The 18,320-nt window shown below is 38.1% G+C and overlaps 1 protein-coding gene across 4 annotated transcripts; it reads right to left on the bottom strand.

Annotated features, from left to right (window-relative positions):
* Nucleotides 1–3,597: 3,597 nt before the first annotated feature.
* On the bottom strand, nucleotides 3,598–12,719 carry irx4.S (iroquois homeobox 4 S homeolog). Of its 4 annotated transcripts, none has more exons than XM_018268543.2 (6): nucleotides 12,469–12,718; nucleotides 8,947–9,101; nucleotides 8,178–8,429; nucleotides 7,230–7,336; nucleotides 5,177–5,499; nucleotides 3,598–4,827 (listed from the first exon to the last, which is right to left on the bottom strand). In XM_018268543.2, exons 2-6 carry the CDS (start codon nucleotides 8,989–8,991, stop codon nucleotides 4,067–4,069), a joined length of 1,488 nt encoding a protein of 495 aa, XP_018124032.1. In that variant the 5' UTR covers nucleotides 8,992–9,101; nucleotides 12,469–12,718; the 3' UTR covers nucleotides 3,598–4,066.
* Nucleotides 12,720–18,320: the final 5,601 nt, after the last annotated feature.

Below are 18,320 nucleotides of genomic sequence, written 5' to 3'. Positions count from 1 at the left end.
ACACAATTTAACTTTAAAACTGCAAAAAAATAAAGACGGAAAGCAATTCAAAAAAGAACAATATAAAAACAACTAAACTGAAAAAAGTATTTGGAAGGTAAACAACCACTTTCAAGGCTGTTAGAATTGATACAATAGCTCCTAATATTCCACATGTACATATACCTAGTTCTCATCTTTTTCATGTAGGGATTTTATATGGGCAATTTGTAACAACCAATTTTTCTTTAAAAAAACTGGAAGCCAATTAATGAAAAATATTTAAAATGTATGTGATCCAACAAGCTCCCATAGTAAAGTATTATTAGCTATTGTAAGATTACTAATACTTAAGTTCTTGATCAAAGAGTAACAGGTATATTTTTCATTTGGTAGTATTGAACACAATTCTAATTTGATATATATACCAGAAAAATAGTAATATTATTTAGTTTATGACTTGAAGGCTGTTCTCCAACAAAAGTGTTGCTAACAGAACAGGCCAGGATATTAATATCCCCCAGCAATTAACAGCTAATTCTTCTACAGTATGACTACTAAAGCATTATAGGTTCAGACTGTTATAAAATATACAATAAAAATATAGCTTGTCTAGAAAAATGAGGAAGTCTAAAGAAAATAAAAATACCCGGGCTAATAAATAATAAACACCAGGCAAGGGCAAGGGTTACAATGGCTATTATTTATTTGCTGGACCATGACTTTTTGCAAGGACATACAATAGTAACATTGAGTCCAAGGAAGTTTTATGGCTGGTATTGTTGAAGTGATCATGTAAAACATTCTATAATAATATAAGTATTGCATTTTCTGTTTAACAATTCCTAGGAAATGATGTCCTACCTATAAAATATACTTGGAGTTGGTAAGATGTCCCATGGGCCTAGGAAATAGCTAGCAGCCTTAGTGACATGTATGGTATGCACATGCTCCTGGGTCCTGGTGGAGCCAAGGGGAAGAAAATCTTAATTGGTTGCCTTTTAAACACCATTTAAGGGGTCTGATTCCTTGCTGTGCTCCAGTGAAGATGTCGTAGCGTCAGAGTCTATTACCTGGCTGGACTCCTATCCCTTAATTTACAAAAAAAAAGGCCCATCAGCAGAGGCTTGAGGGGTCGATAAAGCTTTTAGATTTGGAGATGTTTTCAGGGAGCCCATTTCCTGCGGCTAAGAGTTGTTAATGGAGCTTAAGGAATTATCTTATGACTCTGGCTCTGAGAGCAGTTTATTTCTTCAACCCCCCCCCCCCCCCCAGTTCCCTTGTCGAGAGGCTGAATATGCTGCTGTCAAAGTCGCTTAATGAAAAGTAACGCGTCACTGATTACAGTTTTATTTGTGCTCTATGTAAAAAGCGCTGTTAATTTAGCATCTCCTTCTTTGTGTGTTTGAATTTGCCATGGCTGAATGATTAACAGTCTCTCAGTTTCAGGCTCACTCTAAACCCCCTTTCTTATTCTTTATTCAACACTTTGTGTGCGTTTTTTTTTTTTTGCACAGCCCTGCGCCAATGCATCAGAATCTTCCTCCAATATATCACCAGATACACCGGAGATTGCATTGACTTTTCTCTGCTTGTGCTCGCTTTAGAGCTACACTTTACTACAATAATCGTGTTGGCTAAACACATACTAACAGTTTCTTACTACTTTTGTAAGCTCCCAAGCTAGATCAAAGTAAAAGAAAAAAACAAAATATGGTAAACTCTTACCATATTTGTTAAGTTATTATTATGTTAAGAAATCCCCCCTAAAATCCAAGGCTGCTGTCACAATCACTTGCCTGATAGTTTAGATGTGACTAGTGAGTAGTTACTATTTCTCAGAATAGATTGTCCAGCCAGAATAACAGCAGTGTTATAACAGCAAACATGGACTTGTTTTTTTCCCTTGCTGCCTTGGGGCAGTTTCCAGACTGTATGGAATGCGCAAGATTGCGATTATCAGGAACTACTAGATGGGGGTTTTGTGCGCCTTAAAGTGAAAGGCACCCTCTTGTCGCACCCCTCCAGCTGCTGGTGTGGGTTGTATTTCAAGAAACAGCTGGAAGGACCAAGGAGAATATACATTGCCCATGGCATGAAATGTAATGGAAACTATTTCTAACTGCAATGAATAGAAAAAAAAGTCTACTATCTGAAAAATCTTTCAGTTTGTCTGTTTATCTGGAAAGCTTCTCTATGTGGTCATAGCTGACTCCAAGACCTGGAAAATCACAATAGCTGCTGCTCTAGTCTGTGGGCTGTTAGCCAGTGCAGCATTAACATTCCTGCTAGCCCAGGCAGCCTGAAGCAAGCCTTCTCTCCCCAGAGACTACAGTTTTTGCTATTACTGTCAAGTACCCTTGACTCTCTTTTTGCCCTTTTATCTATTACAAGTAATTCGAGTTCTCCTGCCCTTTTCACTTGAAGACGTGGCTTTCTGCAAAGCCTCCCCCTGCCACTGAGATCACAAGGTACAGATCCTTTAGAAATTGAGGGGTTTACTGTCAAAATGAAAATTTCACTTCAAATTATCTTGGCTGATGCACGTTACCCGAGGCGGGGGCTCCTCACTCGCTTTTGACAGTCGGATCAACGGAGAGGTTCAGTGATCTCGATAATATCATCCAGGAGAGCCAAAGTCAATACAATGACAGCCTATATTACTGCATACAATCCAATTACAGCTGCCTGCGCCAGACTTCCAAGGATATGATCCACTGCGACAAACTAAACTCCTTTAATTGTCAGCCACCACAACAACATGGAAATTAGTCCTTAGGTAGGATATTATGTGCACGAGAAAGCGATAGAGAATAAAGTAGGAGAGTATAGAGAAAAGAAAGAAAGAAAGAAAGAAAGAAAGAAAGAAAGAAAGAAAGAAAGAAAGAAAGAAAGAAAGAAAGAAAGAAATATTTAACGACATAAAGGAATGTGAAAGGGGAGCAGACATATGAATAAATGGAGAGGCAGGGAGGTACAAAACAAAAGCACAATAAAAGGCAGAAATATGAGAAAAGAAAAATTTCACTTTTTAGGACATGTGGAAAAGAAATACGTTTTGAAACATTTGTTATTCATATTATCTCTCTTCCTCTCTCCTACACTTATATGTTAATGTCAGAAACTGTAAATCATCTCCCCTGAAGTGTTCAAATATTAATGGATGTTCATAGAAACCCGGTACAAGCAATGAGAATGCATGAAGCTCAAGTGGTGGTTTAAAACTCCCACTTTAGCAGCTGTGTTAAATACACCTTTAAAGAATGCGATTTCAGAGAGTTGTAGAGATGGTCTCCCTAAATTCATATAAACCAAGCCTAATGAGAATTGACTTTCATTTTAAAAAGTGCATCAGAACAAGGGGTAAAAACTTCTGTTGGGAACAGTTGGTTTCTTTGTGTATAACAGTATATTGTTTGGGGGTGGTGGTATAGTTTTTTGTAGATCCCACGAACCCCATACCGCGACCTCAAACCCCTAACTCGCACTGAAAAAGTTAAATTGCTAATAGTCTTGTCACATACATGAACTGAATTTAAATAGAAAATGTGTGTGAGACAGAGAGAAGGTGAGAGAGGGCGTCAATGTGAAAATTGCTGATAGTCAAAGAAAACTAGGTTTTACCTTTGTAACAGACAATTTATTGGAGAGAACAAATCGAACTGCAAAGGTAAGCCCAGCATGTGCATAAGTGTAAACTTGATAAAAGTGCTGCTCGTGAATCACTAACAATTAAGTCAAAAGAAAAAAAAAAAAGCTTCAATGGACCTTAAACTAATCTATCATGCAGCTTTAAATGAGATCTTAAAGTAGAGATTGATAAATTCGGATTCCTTGTTGTCTTTGTAAACTTTGGGTTGTAAACTAGAAGAGCTCCCAACACTTTAAATCGTTTGTGCTTTTAGATATTTAAATAGTTTTCACATGACCAAGCCTTCTTAAGAAAGATAATTTAAATAAAAATAAACGTTTTTCCAAAACAAAATCTGAAATGATTTTGCCATTCAAAGCATCACCTTTTGTCCTCAGATCTCCCTACAGTACTTATTATCAGTGCAGGGATAAGTCTGGGTTCCAGAAGGTTATGTTAGGAACAGAACATCTTGCTTCCAGACGTTTGGAATGCAATAAACTCCTTATTTGTGTCATGGGGTAGGTTAGGCAGCTGTCCCTTGATCACATTAGTTGAATTCCCAACAGAACGTCCCAAGGAGCCAGAGTCAATCAGTGTTCCTTTGGTCGTGGCCCACGAAACCGTTGTATTGGTGAGAGCCTGGTTCAAAGTACTGTGTCTAAACAATGGATCATGAAAAACACCATCAACCCAGTTTCTGAGGCTAGTAACCGGAGAATCCTGACGTCTGTCAATGACACAAACTGGTGTGGAGACTGCAGAAGAAGATGAAGATGAAGAAGGAGAAGACAAGCCTTGGTGCTTTAACATGCAAGACGGATACTCAGTTTGATTTAATGAGGTGGCTGTGTGGGCTAGGGACCATATTCTTGGTTTGGAATCCAGAATTTGCTGTTGTTGGAAGCAAGATTTAGATTCACCACCACCTCTCTGTCTTCCTCTTAGTAGATCTTGTTCACATTGGTCAAGCCCGGTTTTATGGCAGATCTTTGTCCTGTCCAACTCTTGAGTGGCCGTTGAAGTTATTGGCATCTTCAGAATCACTTCTTTGCAGTGATCGTTGACACAATCTCTCTGCCTCAGTTGGTGCCCATCTTGGGGCTGGTGATGAAAGGGTTGTTTCAGTTCACACTCAGAACTTTCAGACTCAATTGTGTCAAAGTCCTCCAGGTCACTTAGATCTAGCGCTTTCTCCTCCCTGTGTATTTCCTCGTCTGTTCAAGTAAGAGAGGAACAACATGACTACCTTAATTGGAAGTTTATAAATATGTATGTATGGAAAAACAGTGCTCTTAATTACATATAAGTGAATGCTGCCATATTATGTAGTTGATAACATTAAACAAATAGTTATAATCCACGACTACCGTTATAAATATGTAACATACACAATGAGGCCAAGTTTTCTATTTCTAAGATTGTGGAGTCATATTTATAATGATATATTTTATACATATGCCCAAAAGAAACTCGACTTGTCTAGCCCAATAAGAACTGTAGCCCTGTTTCGTCGGGTGTCTGTAATGGTGTCTGTGGCTCAAATAAAAATAGAAAAATACATACCAACTGTTTTTTTCTCGTTCTTAATGGTGGCCTTCTGGGAATCTTCCTCTTCTTCTTCCTCTTCATCATAAGGTCTCTTTTCATCTGAGCATTTGTTTCTAGGAGGCCAGGTCATCTTATTCTCCTTTTTTAGCCTCCTTCTGGCATTGGCAAACCACGTGGAGACCTGGGTGAGGGTCATCTTGGTGATTATGGCCAGCATGATCTTCTCCCCCTTGGTGGGGTACGGGTTCTTCCTGTGCTCCTGCAGCCAAGCTTTCAGGGTGCTAGTGGTCTCACGGGTGGCATTCTTTCTCCTAGTGCTTCCATCCATGGTACCATACCTATGGGAAAAGCAGTCTCTACTGAGATTTAAAAGTAGATTTGGTGGTCGAAATGCAGTTCACAGTACCAGGAGATAAAATGCAAATCCCATTAATAATTAGCCAACAATGAAACCTATTTTATATAATTTGTTAGTCTACAGGACCAATGCAAGTGTATGTTTACTAATACTGCACAGGCCAAACATTGCATTGCTTGCTGCTAATAGTTACTGGACTTCATTTGTTCATGTGCAGACCTGAATCGAAAAGCCTAAAATTTCATAAAACAAATTAGTATACATATAATTCCACTAATGCTTAGTGACTTGAGACTTAATTAGTGCCAACGGAATATATATATATATCTATATATATATATATATATATATATATCTATATATATATATATATATATATATATATATATATATATACACACACGCTGGTTAAGCCTGCAATATCTAGGAAATGAATGCTAGTTGAATGACCTAGGGTATAACTGTTCATATAAATATTTTCAATTTCCCTCCTTTATTAGGCATCTCTCAGGCTGTTGTTGATGAAATTGTAAAAACGTAAAAAGACAGTGAATCGCAACTGAATATTTAATGCACATCAAATTGAAAGGTCACGGGCACCCATGAGGTCTTAAAAAAAGACTGCGAATGGCTTAAGTGGTTTTGTGCAGTTTACGCATAATGGGTGGCAGTGAGCAAGGTAAAATGTCTGCATCCCTTCAGGGTGGAGAGGGGAACACTGGCCATCGATGAGCAGGGATAATGGGGATTTAATCGGTGCAAGTGACTCAGGAGTAACAGACCCATCAGAAAAGTGTGGGCTTTGTATCATGTAGCCAGCAGGTTCTAACCTCTTATGCCCTTGCGGATTGACACATTTAGCGCCCTATTTATAGTCGACTCAATACACTCAAATGTGGCACAATGAAAAGCAAATCTATCTATATGTCTATATAGTTTCCTCTATAGCTCCACTTACAGTATCTAAATGTCTAGTTTTTCTCTATATCATATATAAGGGTTAGTTTTCATAGACTAACATGTACTCATCACTAAACAGTTCCTTCACTATGTGTTATTCACCCCATATGTTTCCCAACTCAACAGGGTTCCCATGTGTGTACTGTGCATATACCACTTGTAACAAAGCAAGAAGTGTTTTCAGAATACACGAATGGTAATGTGTGTGTGTGTGTGTGTGGGGGGGGGGGGGGGGGTGAATAAAAACACGTGTGTCAACATAGCATGATAGATTAGATAGATAGATAGATAGATAGATAGATAGATAGATAGATAGATAGATAGATAGATAGATAGATAGATAGATGATAGATGTCCCTAGCTATGCTTTTACTCGTTTCATACAATTATTGTCTCTACACAATATCAGTAAGCATATAGAGTTCATTTATCCATAAGATAACCCATATTTAAGTTGCTTAAACATTTCTTAAACATTTTAACAGATTTCACCATTTAGCCTAAAGTAGGCCAAACCAAGTCCCCACATCCCAATAGGCATAATCAACACTGAATAGCGAAAACTAATGGTGAAAACAATTCCTTTTTGTTAAGAGCAGTTACCTAATCTTAGAATTCAGTTGCAATATAAATGGGAATCATTAATAATCTATGTCCCTGTTGTTTGTACTTGTCTTGTGAAAAGCCACAGACATAGAGGTGCTCTATCTTATACTTAGTGATGCACACACTGAAGAGTTTACACTTTACCTGTCATATTGGTACTGGCTGAGTGTATGCTCATAGGGGTAGTAAGCGGCAGTTTGGGGGATTCCCGCATGCGCAGATCCTGTACCATCTTTTGACTCGAATGCATTCTGTAACAAAAGGTTAGATGTCCTTTATATAGTATTTGGCATTTAATTAGTGCATTGAGTATTTAGTAACCCGATTGTAGGTAAGATAAGACCCCATGTCTCTATCAGTCCCTTTCTGTGTTATCAGGCAGACCCAGACACTATTTAATAATTTAAATATAATATATAGTGGCAATAAACGGAAGGATTTTCCCCCAATCTCGTGACAGAATTATATATTACTCCCTATTGCGGCAGAAATATAATGAAATGATATAATAAATGATTGTGTTCTACTATATAGTCACCACCAAAACTCATTCTACTGTTAATATGTTTATAGATAAGGAAAAACAATTTATACACATTTAATACATATTCCGCACTAGGGAACAGATAAACCAGGTGACAACATCCATCTCTCCTTGTCACTTTCTGTTTATCATTTTATGGGGAAGAAGAGATAATTTCTCTATGTTAATCCGAAGGGTTTCTATAATAGCACAGGATAAAGATGAAAGCACAAACACAATCGTAAATCAAAATGCAATATTTAAGTGGATTCTCCCTTGTTGATAAAGTAAATACACACACACACACACACAGCTCAACCACGCGTAACTATACTGGGCTGTAATCATAGATGAGCTATTTCGGTTTTACATAGTTCGACCAAAAGATTCCTTTGGATCGAAACGTTATTCACTCTCTGTACAAAGCAGCGAATAGAATGTAAGAGATCTCAATGCCTAACGCAATAAGAAAAATTCACACTGACAGTATGTACAAAACTTCTGTAACACTTCTATATTTATTACAATCCCATGGACAAACATAAAAAGTTGAATTTGAGCGCACTTACCAAGGAATAAAAGGAAGGAGCGTCAGCGCCATAGGTTACATAGTTTCCATAGCCTTGGGTGCTGGTATAAGGGCTCCCATAGACACCCAAGGCTGCAGCAGAATTGAGCTCATGCCTGGCAGTGGCCAGCAATCTGCTCTCGTATACTGGGCAATAGACCGGGGTCTGGGCTGAAGCTGCAGCGGCTGAGTCGGACAGACTCCTTCCATTGGATTCGCAGCAGGTCGAAAGTGAATTGGTGGTCATTAAGAACTGGCGAGGAAGAGGATACAGGTCCTTATTATAATTATAGTAGCAATCTCAATACATTTTTGCAGATACGTAAAGACAGACAAATGATGAGAGCTACAGTTAGAGATATACAGTAAAGACTAACAGATAGATAGATAGATAGATAGATAGATAGATAGATAGATAGATAGATAGATAGATAGATAGATAGATAGATGTGCTCTGAATATGTGTTACACAACTTATCAGTGTGCTTGAGAGTTAGTGACTGCATCATAACATAAGGTTGTACGCTGGCACCTTAGTACCCCCGTGTTATCTATTTGCCCATGTAACCATGTTATGCCTTTGGAATGAGAAACTACTTTCCGCTATCAGTGCCTGCAAGTCTAATTCAGTTCCCACCTGACTATAGTGAATGGAGTAATAATGACAACAAACACTTGTACAAGTCAGACCCTGTGTCTGATCTCTGCATTATCAGGGTACAGAAACACTTTGCTAGGGCCAGCTTAAGGCACTGGCAGTTGGCTCTTACCTGAGGTGTGGAGGAATATGGGTAGCCAAACTGAGGATATGACATTATACATCAACTCCCAGATAACTGAGAAGGCAGGAAACCTTTAATCTGCGAATTGGCACTAAGATCCTCTCCCTTACAATCGATTGCTGGTGTCCAGAGGTTCCACTATGCTTATTAGAGAGAGAACAGAAGCACTTTTATTTTATTTCCCCATTCTATTCCACAGGAAATAAATACACATACAAAATAAAATAGAGCTTCCTCGGGTAAACAAAAATGTTTGCTAATAAAATCTTCAAGACAATTAAAAATAAAGTGCTAAATTAAGGCAGGTAGAAATAGGGTAAAACCAACTTATGTCAGAAGCGAGTAGCTTTAAACTGGCCAGGCTGTGACGTCAGATAACCCTTTCAGGGCTGGAACTATCCTTCGCTCCTATAGAAACAGCTCCAGAGCACTCAAGGGTGCAAAATACTCATAAAGCGATTGCATTTATGGATTTTTCAAGTGCCGTTACAAGCTAATTATAGGTGTTCCTATGGCATTAGCCTGTATTGGGAAATGATTGATTTTATTTAAACAATCACCGAAAACACATATTAATGATTTTCTTCCTCTTACTTACTCATGGTTGGGAATCAACTTTTAATTAGAAATGAATTAATGAGCATCTGCTTCTTCCCGCCTCACACGAATAATTAGTCTCAATTACAAGCGACATAGGAGGGACGTGCTGGTCCATTTTAAAGATTTTTTCGGTCATTCAAAAGACCCAGAATAAATGTAATGACTGCACTTTGCTAATGGTGCACACAATTGAAGAAATAAAAATCGATATACACAGAAGTATCATGCTTCATTTGATTTATGTAATAAACCCCCACCTTTAGAGGAAACTTTACTTGCTGAAGTTATCTAGTCCGGCACACAATGGGTAAAAACTGTACACTGGATGTATTCTCTGTTTTTTCTGTTGGGCCGGCACAAGCAGAGTTAAACCCCTGTACTTAGAGTTGTGAAAAGAAACTAAGTTTTTTGGCACCCCACTAGTATAATAGTACTGGTGTGGTGCCAGGAAACGTCGTTTCTTTTCACAACCTCAAGTGCAGCTTTGATCTATCTCTCTTGGAGAAACAAAAGAATATTGGAAACGATATTTGCAGGTGTAAAACACTTGGCCGAGAAAGAAATCTATGTTTTTGGCACTGCTTGTTGCACAAACTTTTCTTTTGGTAGGTTCGATCAGCTTGGAACTACTCATAGATGTTTTTGTTTCAAAAGGTAGCCCAAAATGACCCTGATAGCTTATCAGTCTAGCTGATATCATCACCTGACGTCAAACTGGAATTTATATTTACCATTCAGTCTGTTCTTTGCATAGACTGCAAGCTCTTTGGGACAGGGGCGTAATTCCACGTATGGCACCAGTTCTTAGAACTTGTTTTAAATCCCAGTTTTGGAAGTGTTAATATTCAAATCTGTCCATATGGATATACTTTGTAACCAAAAGTATGCCTACATGCATGCATTGTGCATATAATATGCATTCATCTATCTAAGAAGATAGTTCGTTGCATTATACTATTATCAGAAAATCTGTTATTCATCTCTTCTTGACATGGTTTAACATTTTCATTGCCAGTTTCCTACTGAGGTTTATGACCCCCTTTTTTAAAAGGGGGGGGGGCATTGATTCATACCGAAGTTGAATGTAAAGACAGTGCAGAGAAGGTGCACTATATCTCTATAGACCCTGCTGTGCTGACTTGCTCAGATAGAATCCTGGGTTCAGGCATGTGGATCGCCCCAGGGTCACGCTCTAATTAATGACGAAGTTCTCTTCTCTTTCCACAGCTGGGAGACTGCCTTCCAGGAACGAATCTGCCCACCCTGACAGCTCGATTGAGGGTGATTGATGACTATCTGGAGACCACTGTATACATAATATACTATGTGCCGCCTAATTGCTCTAATTTATAGGAGAAGATACTTTGTATTAGCGCCTGCTTAAACGCACTATTAACAAGCTAAATAAATGTAAAAATGCTACATTTTATTTGTTTTTCAACTTGACCAGCTTATTTAAAATACTGAAAGTGTATTCCCCCTTATTAAATGAAATGAAAGTCTACTACATTTCGTATATAGCAAGTTATACAGTATCTATAAAACATATTTGCAGAGTAAAGATTACAGGGAAGTGTTGGTGATGACGTTTTTCTTTTGGCTTGAAAAACTGACAGATAGATAATAAATAGATAGTAGGTAGATAGATGATAGATAGATAGATAGATAGATACATTAATATTTAAAGAAAAAAAAAAAACTAGAATATTATAAGAAATCTCATTTACAGTCCCAAAATGTAACCTCTTAATAGAATTGGCATTTTGTGAAAGCCCATGTAATCAACTCCGTTGACAGCATTGCCATTTTAATGTGTCCTGTCTTGCCACCAACAGTTAGCTCTACATAATGATGCTCAGGAGAAGACCCATCCAGAATTTTAAGGTATTCTATTCCCAGTGAAGCGGTTTTTAAACTGGGACAGGGACCCCCAATGAACCATTTACATCAAAGCGAATACGTTTTTCTGTTACCAGTACACAAGTTAAACAAATGGTAAAGTTAATATACTTTATTTTTAATTATAGCTGACTCCATCAGTAACAGGTAAACTTCCTTCTAAGAACTTTCTTATGTGCAGCAGATTGTACAGGAATCGGCCTGAGCAAACTGACTAAGAAAAGGAATTATAATAGTACAAGTCCTCCTGAAAGCAATGCGTGTGTGCGTGCGCTGTCATTTACTCTGGCTTGACCAAACTCATGACCCAGATGTTGACCGGTGACCCTCCAGTCTAATTCAAGGGGCCTTTCTATACCACTCTCTGGATTGGGATAAAACACACTTTATTAGCTAAAACCCAGACCTACAACGGAAGTGCAAAAATCAAGGACCACTTAAGAAAAAGGTTCCCTCACAGTATGTACAACCTGCTGCCCCTGCGCTGCATAGCACTGTACTGTCAATTCCAAATTTCAACCTTACTTACTATGTAACTGTGTTACTGTGTTACTATTACTGAAATTCGCGGTCTGTACCGTATGAACGCAAAGCAAAAGAGCATTAGATGAACAGAGGTTACACATTGCTTAGCATCAGCTGAGAGAATAATCACTAACGCCTAGTATTGCGCCTCGGCTGGCACTTCTGAGTCTGCTTTATGAGTACAAGTGCTTTTTCCAGCCTTTTGCCAAATAATGTTTCCAACAAAAGAGACACATGGATAACATAGACTGGCCAGCTCCCCCCCCCCCAAGTCCCCCAAAGTTCTCAAGTGGAAAGCCTATCCCAGCAGCTGCCCATTTCAGGGGGAACCCTTTATAAGAAGTGTGCATAGGTCGTTACACCTACATGTGCATCTCTGTCCACTGCCATAACTGGAAAAACTGCACTCCTATCCCTTTTGAGTCAATCTTTCCAATCGCCGATCAGCATTGTTTCATTCAGAATGAACAAAAACGGTTATATTACCTGTACTGGGCACAGACTGCTAACACCGTCTTCCCGCAGCTTTTCCCGTAGACTGGAGGGTTTCTGATGCCCGCACTGTGTGACTGGCTAGAAGTGATGCAGGCATGTCTGTGTGTAGCGCTACACCTGACTGCGCGCTCACTCCCCAGGCGCCGCAATCACTAGCGCTGAGTGTGACGTTACACTGAGAGCTCCACTGAGCGCTGCTCTGCCCCAGCAAACCAGCGTCTGGGCGCTCACATTCAACTTGAAATTTGCCTGCAAGTGAGGCTAGCAGTTACCTGTGTCTAGCACTCATGCACCCTAGCAGTAATACTGTCATAAAGAGCTGTGTTCTAAAGCCTGCCCATACAGGTAACATGGCTGTGCCCCTTTACCTGCCTGTCCTGCTACTTTTTACATCAAATGTATGTCTATCTATCTATCTATCTATCTATCTATCTATCTATCTATCTATCTATCATCTATCTATCTATCTATCTATCTATCTATCTATCTATCTATCTATCTATCATCTATCTATCTATGAATCTGTCTATTATCTATCTATCTATCTATCTATCTATCTATCTATCTATCTGTCTGTCTGTCTGTCTGTCTGTCTGTCTGTCTGTCTGTCTGTCTGTCTGTCTATGAATCATCCATGTTTCCTATCTATTTCCTTTACTCTTTACACTTCCTACATTTTCTTTCCTTCTGTTACACTAGTCCTTTATTATTTTACTAATTATTCCCTTATTTTTACACTTTGACTCTTGCAAGCCCAATGTACTGTAAATCACCACATTTGTAATCTGTGTAACCACATCATTCCAGCAAAGTTCTCTATTAACATGCATATAATTTTTGGCATATAAAATGATTTTGTAAAGCAAATAGCCAGAGCCATAACTGAGGGTGATCCCAGGCATAAAGGATAAGCTCTCAGCTATTAAATGAATCATAAGAACAGGGACATCCTATATGTCTGAGGGACCGTGGGAGATAAGTATTTGTAACACAGCAGCCAAAGGACCATTACATAACGAATCCAGAAGCAACACACAAAATATATCTATGTCCCATTATTTCATAAGCAACCCCCACCCAGAGATGTTGAAAAGTCCCATGTAATCTGTGAATAGAAATGGGAATGTAGCTACAGAGACGTGGCCCATAGAGAACAGCCCAGATCATCCATCACCATCACAAGCACTGAGGATGACAGGCTGACAAGGGACAGGAGAGACTGAGCCTACTGCTAACATTTTCTATGGGGAGCACCGAGTGTTTGAGCAATGTACTAATCCATTCTGTATCCCCAAACACCTAATAAACTGCACTTGGCACATTAAAGAGTTCTGCACCTTACTTAACTCTTACCACTTCCAACTTTCAAGCCAAATATATAACTACTAGTTACTGCTTTCAATTACCTCTAAATAAACCATATACCAAAACAGACATTTCTAATCTTTAGATGAACAAAAGATTATTATAATAAAAATATCAGTCCTCATGCCTTGGCTTTGCAGTTGTGTCAAGTAAGTAGCAGTGAAAGGGTGTCAGACTGGGCAATGAATGGCTGTGAGCAAGGGCAGGAGGGACAGGCAGAGATCCCCTTCCTGCTCTGTATAACTGAATGGAAAAGGTCAAGTTGGATATTATTTATCAAGAGTATACGACAGGGTGCAAACAGCAAATCAATTAGAAGGGTCACACAAAATAGTCTGAGAAACCATAAAAGGACACACCAACACAGTCACACACAGAGGAAGCCCTTACATACACGACACACAAGCACAAAGACACACAGCTTTACTACAGAGTAGACTGCACGCAAAAGGGCATATTAACTAACTGGTATATAAACAACCTCACCCTACAGTACACCACACAATACACCACTGCCCAACCTGTAGCCAGCAACAATAACTTCCTACAGGCTGGATTTCTAAATCTGCTCCCTGTGGCCCTTGCAAGCACACACGATAGAGCCACTGAAATGCAGGCCCCACATATGTACTGGAGAAGACATTATGAGAGCCTGTTGTGAAACTTGAATTAATGCTGGGCTTTCTGTGCACAGAATTACCTCCCCTCATTGTGAATTATATCACATTGTGTGCAATACAGACTCATTTTACACCCAGTGATTTTACTCATTCTAAAACTGCTTGATAATCTCTTTTTTCTTTGGGAAAACAAGCAAACAATCAAAACCAAGACTGTAATGTGTGTGTATGTGCTGTCACAATACTTGATACTAATCATCCCTCTCATCTAGGAATCACACTTTATAGATTAATTATCTAAGTACTGATTTTTCATTTAATTTCATTACAAAAGGTAGAAAAAACAGAAATACAACCAGAAACAGAACTATGTATGTGTTTGTATTTGATTTTCTGATATGTAAACCTTAGTTAATTACCTTGCTAACTGAAGTCTTTGCTTTCAAAGGCATTCAGTTTGTATATGAAATCAGAATAAAAGAGTTGCACATATCCTTACCTGCAAAATCCGCACTATCTTTTTTTATTTCAAAGATAGCTAGAGGCTGAGAGAAGTGTTAGTGGTGACCAGGACATGAAGCTTTTAATTACTGTTACAGAAAATCAGTCAGCAAATGTGGTTCAGCGACTAAATTATTTTCTTTACAAAAAAAAAAAGAGAAAAAAATCTGAATAATTTTGCAAGTTCAGTTAATTAAAAGAGCCAGATAAAAGTGCATAGTCTTAATGCATACAAAGAGACCCTAGGGGTTGGATCTAAGAGAGTACCTAAATATCACTTCAAAGTGTGACAGCAGCAGAGGAACTATTAACTCATCCCTTATACAAACACAAATCAACTGCCTATTTTTTAAACTATGTATATACTATCTATCTATCTATCTATCTATCTATCTATCTATCTATCTATCTATCTATCTATCTATCTATCTATCTATCTATCTATCTATCTATCTATCTATCTATCTATCCATCTATCTATCTATCTTTTCATTCTACACATAACCTTTATCACTTTATTTTGCCATCAATTTAAACATAGCCACACTCCAGTGTAAATTGCATTGTGTAAGGTAACAAACTGCTGAGACAGCTGTTTATTGTATTCACTATAAAGAAGGAAAAGGGTCACACCATTTCTTCCAGCTGAAGTGATCCCTTTCTCTTGAATAAAGAAACACTTGACCTGTATGCCAGACTTAGTAAACATCAAAATGACTCAATCAAACCTATAGCATCCGATCATTCAGTATGTCACCTGTTTGGACTGACCTGTATCCCACAAGAAACTGCAACAGGAAAGAGGAGAATTTGAGCTATGTTGTCATTAAATTATGGAGGGAGGGGGGGAGAGAAACCGGATAGTTTAAGAGAAACTAATTGTATTTGTTTTATTATTCCCCACAGGGCAATCATATTCAGCAACATCCTACCCATATATAGTAAAAAGGAAATGTGTGGATGACTTGACCAATAGTCAAGTTGTTATTGCTGAGACAGTATGATTTTCCTTTGTATTGTGATGATTGGGGAAGTCAGGAAGGCATTATCCCACAATTGGCTTTCAATGTGTGTACGTTTTTTTTCTTCCCAGACTGAATCATTTGTGTAATTTAGGTTCATCAACAGTTTTGTGCTACATATTACTGCATACAGAGAAATGTTCTTTAATGAATGCAAACCTTAAAATAACTGTCATAAAAATAACTGTAATAACTGTAAATAAATTCCTTGTTATATATAACAAAATTCAGAAGCAACAATTCAACTAATCAAACTGAAAAGGAAAGGCCAGCATATGCAAAAGTGCAAACTTGCTGCCTGTGAATCATTAACAATTCAATTAGAAAAATAATCAAAGTCCTTATGCTAATCTATCAAGCATCTTAAATTTGATCTTGAATGATAAATGTTTAATTTTCTAGTCACCTATGTAAAGGTTGCATTGTAAACTATTAAACTGTGGGTCATTTCTAGGATGGACTTGATGGACTTTTGTCTTTTTTAACCCTAATGATTAATGTACGGTAACTATTTTCAGGCATTACTAACTGGTCTTCATAAATGTGTTTGTTTAAATATGAGGGGGTCATTTATGACCACAAATACATCTGTGTTGCACAAATACCCTGCGGTCATTGCACCAAAAATTCAAACTCATTAAAGGTACTTGCATCAAAAAGAGCTTCTTACACTTCCGTATAGTTGTGCTTTCCTTCAATTGGTCTGTTTGCCTCCTGATAACAATTGAGCCCAGTGTGCATCTACTGTAAATATAGGGAACCATGGAGCTACCTCCACTACAGTCTAAAGAATCAAAATATACATTATCGATGGCTAGCACTAGAAGTGATGGTAAACTGATGTAGAAGATTCTCACCATAGTTTCTTCTGATTGCATTAACTCTCTCTGGCAAACGCAATTACTCTGGATCAGTGATCCCCAACCAGTGGCTCGTGAGCAACATGTTGCTCACCAACCCCTTGGGTGTTGCTCTTGGTGACCTCTAAAAAAAGGTGTACTGCCAAATAGAGTCTCCTGTAGGCTGCCAGTCCACTTACAAGCCAATCACAGCCCTTATTCGGCACCCCCAAGAACTTTTTCATGCTTGTGTTGCTCTTCAACTCTCTTTACATTTGAATGTGGCTCACAGGTAAAAAAGGTTGGGGACCCCCACTTTGGATAATGGAGAAAAAAAATACTGCTTTGTGGGTAAAAAAAAATTCTTATTGCAACTGAAATTGGACTTTGCACAATACACTTGTAGGTCTGCTACCATGAGGTAGGCAGCAGCACCCCCAAAGTTACAAGGGGTGGAAAAAGCAGCTCCTGGTAACTTTAAGAGCCCAAATAATTTTTTAATCACAAGTACAATTATGGTACAATTGTGGTCTCTGTTCTAGTGATGCAGTCTCCCTTGATCCTTGCAGAAGCTCTGAAGGGTAAGTGCAGGGGGCGGAATTGGAATCGCCCAGTCATTTAGTAGATACATGTGAAAAGCATGGGGATTGTTATACAAGAGATTAAAAATGAAAAAATAAACTGATGTAAACTTACTCAGTATCCATCCTTAATATTAGCAGTTTTAGGCCTGAATTTATTTACTTAGAGGTTTATTTATTAAAGGTAGGGATTTAGTGGTTTTAGAGGTTTTTGAAACAACAACTAAACATTTGAATATAAAAAAACAGCACTGAATGACAGCCCTGAAAAATTTAAGTTTTTTAGACAATTCTTAGCGGGAAAAAAATCCAAAAACCTATAAAAGTCCGAAATGATTAAAAATTGTCCAGTAAGATCAGTGCCATTCCCATTGACTTCCATAGGATCTCTGCAACTTTTACTTGGCAAAGTTTTGCATTAGAATTTTCTATGCACTTCATGGATTTAGTTATCACTTGGATTGCTGTTTCTCAGCTGGGACAAAAGCCTGGTATTAGAACTCCATAAAGCAAATATCTAAGAAACCAATAAACTAGAAAAGAAATGTGTATTGCAAAAGTACTCATATACTTTTACCTAAATTAATTTTTTGGGCTTATATTCCCATTGTTTGCAGTTGATTCTAATATTCTGGATAACTATATGTGGGACACAGGCAAGTGCTTCATTCACATTTCATGTGATTAAAGAGTTAGGAGAAAGGTTAATTTGAGATCATTGCTATCGGAGCAAATTTTTTTTATTTCATTTACAGTTTTGCTAATGTTATTCATGCTATTAAATCACACATTCAACAAGATAATAGGAACATTAAACTTTTTCTTTGTCCTGTGTGCTTATTACATATATGCTTGATACAATTCACTGTATGAAGTTTATGATGGCTCAGTATCATTCCCTCACTTCAATGGCCA

Source organism: Xenopus laevis, chromosome 6S (assembly GCF_017654675.1).
Source record: "Xenopus laevis strain J_2021 chromosome 6S, Xenopus_laevis_v10.1, whole genome shotgun sequence".
In the NCBI taxonomy this organism is placed as follows: Eukaryota; Metazoa; Chordata; class Amphibia; order Anura; family Pipidae; genus Xenopus; species Xenopus laevis.
Note: the sequence above shows the minus strand (reverse complement) of the source record. Positions and strands in the feature narration are given on the sequence as shown.

What these genes read in the sequence shown, in the direction of transcription:
- irx4.S (XM_018268543.2), bottom strand. Translation starts at nt 8,991, where the DNA reads ATGTCATATCCTCAGTTTGGCTACCCATATTCCTCCACACCTCAG. An exon ending in CATATTCCTCCACACCTCAG is followed by an intron (nt 8,430 to 8,946) that starts GTAAGAGCCAAC and finishes CTTCCTCGCCAG; the next exon opens with TTCTTAATGACCACCAATTC. An exon ending in CTCCTTCCTTTTATTCCTTG is followed by an intron (nt 7,337 to 8,177) that starts GTAAGTGCGCTC and finishes CTTTTGTTACAG; the next exon opens with AATGCATTCGAGTCAAAAGA.